Raw genomic sequence first — 4,779 nt, 5'->3', positions numbered from 1 at the left:
ATTCAATATTTTATAACTTAAAAAATAAATATATAAGCAAAAGTTTTTATATGTATGCATTTACTAGTAAAAAAAAAAATTATAATAATCTTGTATTTTAATATGTTGTGTCATATTATATTATAGACAACAAAAAAAGATTCAAGATTAAATACTACACAAATCTTATAAACAAATGTTATTATTAATATTTAAATGTTTGAACTTAAATCTATTTATTTATCTTATTGAATAGGTACTTAAAAATTTAAAAAGTATGTTTAATCGGTAAGCAATTAAATACAAGTAAAATAATTGTTATTATTTACATCTAACCGTTTTAAACCCTGTTTACTAACATTTTACTGTTTGATGTAGTTTTAATATCTAAAACCTTTTTATAATGCAATTCCTCTTCAATCTCAGATGCAATCATACATTTTATTCTTCCATTCTCATTTTCAGGCAACATTTCACTGGATTTTTCACCATCCATTAATGCAGAATGTGATCCTTTTTGAAAATTTTTTACTAAAATTTTGAAAGTAGATTTTTTATTATCTTTATTATTGGATATAATTGTACATTGGGACCCATTATTACCAGACGATTTGATTTCATTTTTAGATACAATCGTATATTTTATCTTACCATTTTCACTATCAGACTCAATATCATAGACTTTTTCACAATTCAATAACATTTCACAATCTGATTCTTTTTCAAAATTGGATACAATTTTGTAAGTAGATAAATTTTTATTAATAAATTGCTTTTCATTATCAAATATAATTATACATGTAGATCCCTGATTACCTAAAGGTTTAATTTCATCATCAGATATATTTTTATATTTTATTGTTCCTTTTTCACTCCAAGATGCGGTTTTATATATGGATCTCTCATTAAGAGATGGATCAATTTCATATATTGCCTTTCTATTTTCACTCTCAGACAGAATCTTAACCATTTCACCATCCAATAATATTTGACTATCTGATCCTTTTTGAACATTAATTTTGTAGGTAGAAAATACTTTATTATTGAATTTCTTGTCATTATCGGATATAATTATACATGTGGATCCCTGATTACTCGAAGGTTTAATTTCATAATCATATATAATTTTATATTTTATTGTTCCTTTCTCACTCCAAGATGCAGTTTCAAAGACTTTATCACCATCCAATAATATTTCATGATCTAATCCTTTTTGAACATTGGATACAATTTTGAAGGTAGATAATTTTTTATTAAACTCTTCAGTAACAGATATATTTATATTGGATTTTCCATCACTATCTGAATCAGATTTAGCATCAAGCACCATTTCAAAATTTGAGTCTTTCACACTATCTAAATTAGTTGTATATTTTTCTAATATATTTTGGTCATTCAATATAATTTTACCATCTATGGATTTTTCACTATCAGATACAAATTTACAATCCATTTTCATATCTTCTTTTTGACTATCTGTTAATATTTCTTCACTGCTAACTTCAGAAAATTTTCCAGAATCTGATGTATCAGAATTAGAACTATATTTATTTTTACAATTGTAAGTCATATTCGAACTACTTTGTGGATTTATACATGAATGATCAGTATTTTTATTCTTGTAGGATTTGGCACTATCATCATCTGTTGAATTTTTTTCATAGAAAATATTATTTTCATTCAGTTTTTGTTTCTTCACATCTTTATTAGAAATTGTATGGCATATAAGATTGCTTTGTTTTCTTTTTATCGAAACAGGGTTAACTATCGCATTAGGTGGTTCTACTTCTGCAATAAATGAATTCATACTATTGTCAGTCTCATTTAAATAAACATGTTTATGAATTGTATTTATTTTGTTCATACATTGATTACCTTCATTTAGATTCATACTATCTTGGGCAACACTACATATTATTATAGGATGAGAATTTATCTTGCTTTGATTATTTTCTATTCCATTGTGTTCACTAATACCTTGACAAGAACCAATAATCTCTGATTCGTTTTCATCAATTTCTACATTGTCAACTTGATATACATTTTGAAGTGATTTATCATATGTCTTAAAATATTTTTCAAGTTTAAAATAATCAAATCCTTCACCTTTTAATTGTAATTTAGGTGTATACGGATTTTGTTGAGCTACATTAGATAATGCAGTGCTTGTTATTGATTTTGTATCATTTTTATTAATTTCTTCTTCATAATTATAATATGCAGTTATCAAAGGATCAGAAAACTTAACTTTTGTCGAACGTACACGTTCATTTTCTTTCTTAGTACTGGGAAAAACAATGGGAGATGCTATATATGTTGATCCTTTACATATTATATTGTACAAGTTCGTCTGCGATTTTCCATATAATTTTAAACAAATTACTTTGCTGAAATTTTATTACGTTTAATATAATGATAAAAAAGAATTAATTTCTATAAAAAAGGCTTACTTTTTAAGGATATATTTCTGTAAACGTGGCAAGTCGATAGTTGGGAAACCAGGAATTGTTTTAGAAATGTGTCCTTTACAAGTTACACATATGAACATACCTGGTTTCAGTATTAAAGGAAGATGATTTTCAATCAATATTAAATTCCATATTTCGTACATTGACCAGTCATCAGTGTTAAATGATGCATTTAGTTTGTCACCACAGATTTGACATGTTAACATTACCAAGATCTAAATAAATAACAATTATACTAAACTATGTTCAAGAACAATATTTAATAAGTAGTTATTAATACATTTTAAGTATATTTACCATATCTCTATGAACTTTACAAAGACGAAAGGGAAATTTCAAAAAGTCTGTAGTTTGTTTTGTAGATTGAACAAAAATTAACTAAAATAATAACAAATAATTATTAGTCTTTTAATTTGTTGTACAATACATTAATATTATTGACTTACATGACAATACTCAAATGTTAAAAATAAGTTTTTAATATTTTCACACTCATTTACAGTCATTTTCTGACAATAATATCGAGAGCATAAATGTATTGAACATCTCCTAGCTTGATTTTGATTTTTTGAAACCTTTTTTTTCGTATAGCGTTCTAACAATCTATACTTTTTTTCTGAATATGTTTCTTCTTTTCTATTATTAGATTTAATGGATTTGTAAGTTTTTTCAAGATCTTTCCAGCATAAATCACAAAGGCATGAATCATCACATAATGAGGGCTCAACTAAAATCATTCAATTATCAAATATTTAAAATTATAATTGTACAAACATAATATGTCTTCCACTAATTTATGGATCCATACCATTTTAAGGGAAGAGTCAGACAGACACTTGATTACAATACAAAATTGGTCATTAGATTCATATATTTAATATTGAAAATTTAGTCATTATACAAAAAGTTTTTTGATTTATTAACATTTAAACTATAAATTATAGTTAAAATTAGTTAAGTGGCAAGCCCATCTCAACAATTTCTGATATACTTTTAATTATGTAACCTTCTGCCAGGTTGCATGAATAATCACTAAACATTTGATTAATCAATAGTGAGCTAATGGTCCCTTAAACATGATTTAGTGGCCTGCGATTGGTAAAATAAACTAGATTAAACCATTAAATGACTAAATTTTTCATGCAGCCCGATATTAATCATTTAACATTTAAATATTCAAGGACTTAAAAATACTTAAATTTGCATGCATAAATGAGCTAAAATATAATAAAATACGAAAGTATAAATTTAATAAGTGATTTAATATTAGTATTATGGAACATAAGACAGTTATTTATTGAGTTATTGAAATATATTTAATGGTTCTTTAAAATGTTTGGAATTGCTTTTGTCTATTTGTCAACTAACATCTATACTATTAATAGTAAATATTATGAAAATAACCGATAGCATCCCTCCTCCTCACTAAATTGCGCCTAAGAGCCGCTGTTGTCTGTAATTACAAAAAATGTATATATAATTGTATCATAACTGTTAAGAAAAATGTATAGTGGAAAATGAAACAGACATTGTATGTATTCAGGAAAACTATTTTTAGATCAAAAATTGTGAAATTATGAGCTACATATAATTATTATATATATAATTTTAAATATCCTAAACTCTTACTTTTTAAAAATTCATTTTTTTTATCAATACTTCGTATCCAATGTATATGTAAAGGACTTTCAAGTACACTAAAAATGTTATTACACTTAAAACAGCATTCAAGGCAAATATGTGGTCCTGATTTTGGTGATAATATTTTCCTGAAAATACCAAAACAACATACTATTTTAAGAATCAAAAGATTATCACAACTATAGTTATTTTGCAAATATAATCTGTAACTTCCAACACATTAATTATGAGACAACAATTAAATTTTAAGGTACTCACATGATTGGCAATGTTGATGACGGAGGACTTGTATGCATATTTACAATTTTACCTAGATAAAAATATAAATACTCATGTATAAACTGCTATAATAAATAATAAAAATACAAATAATACTGTTGATTAATTAAGTATTTACTAACTTTTTAAATTATAAGCAAAGCAATGAATGTATTTATTTTACAAATACATTTATTTTTTTAAAACAAAAATACTATTTATAGACTACAAAAATTATTTCATGTTAAATATTTAGGTCTTCAATATTTTCTGTTATCAAATAGGATCTAATTTGTAATTTGTTGAGATTTTAGAGATATTCAAGATATTGAAAATTCGAAACTCAATTTTTGTTGTATTTATATTATAATCCCAAATATTCAAACAACAATAATAATAATTTTAGTAGAGTGTTTCACACCATACAGACACT

The 4,779-nt window shown here is 24.7% G+C and overlaps 1 protein-coding gene across 1 annotated transcript; it reads right to left on the bottom strand.

Moving 5' to 3' along the window:
- Positions 1-319: 319 nt before the first annotated feature.
- LOC132934570 (uncharacterized) lies at positions 320-4,384 on the bottom strand. Its single transcript, XM_061000892.1, has 8 exons — positions 4,347-4,384; positions 4,077-4,216; positions 2,894-3,174; positions 2,745-2,825; positions 2,430-2,662; positions 760-2,366; positions 631-696; positions 320-510 (listed from the first exon to the last, which is right to left on the bottom strand). The coding sequence occupies exons 1-8, from the start codon at positions 4,382-4,384 to the stop codon at positions 320-322; spliced, it is 2,637 nt and encodes an 878-aa protein (XP_060856875.1).
- Between the last annotated feature and the right edge of the window lie 395 nt (positions 4,385-4,779).

Source organism: Metopolophium dirhodum, chromosome 1, assembly GCF_019925205.1.
Source record: "Metopolophium dirhodum isolate CAU chromosome 1, ASM1992520v1, whole genome shotgun sequence".
In the NCBI taxonomy this organism is placed as follows: domain Eukaryota; kingdom Metazoa; phylum Arthropoda; class Insecta; order Hemiptera; family Aphididae; genus Metopolophium; species Metopolophium dirhodum.
This window is presented reverse-complemented; position numbering and strand designations above follow the sequence as displayed.

What these genes read in the sequence shown, in the direction of transcription:
- LOC132934570 (XM_061000892.1), bottom strand. Translation starts at nt 4,384, where the DNA reads ATGCATACAAGTCCTCCGTCATCAACATTGCCAATCAT. An exon ending in TCATCAACATTGCCAATCAT is followed by an intron (nt 4,217 to 4,346) that starts GTGAGTACCTTA and finishes TGGTATTTTCAG; the next exon opens with GAAAATATTATCACCAAAAT. An exon ending in TGAGTCTGATAGTGAAAATG is followed by an intron (nt 511 to 630) that starts GTAAGATAAAAT and finishes TCAAAATTTTAG; the next exon opens with TAAAAAATTTTCAAAAAGGA.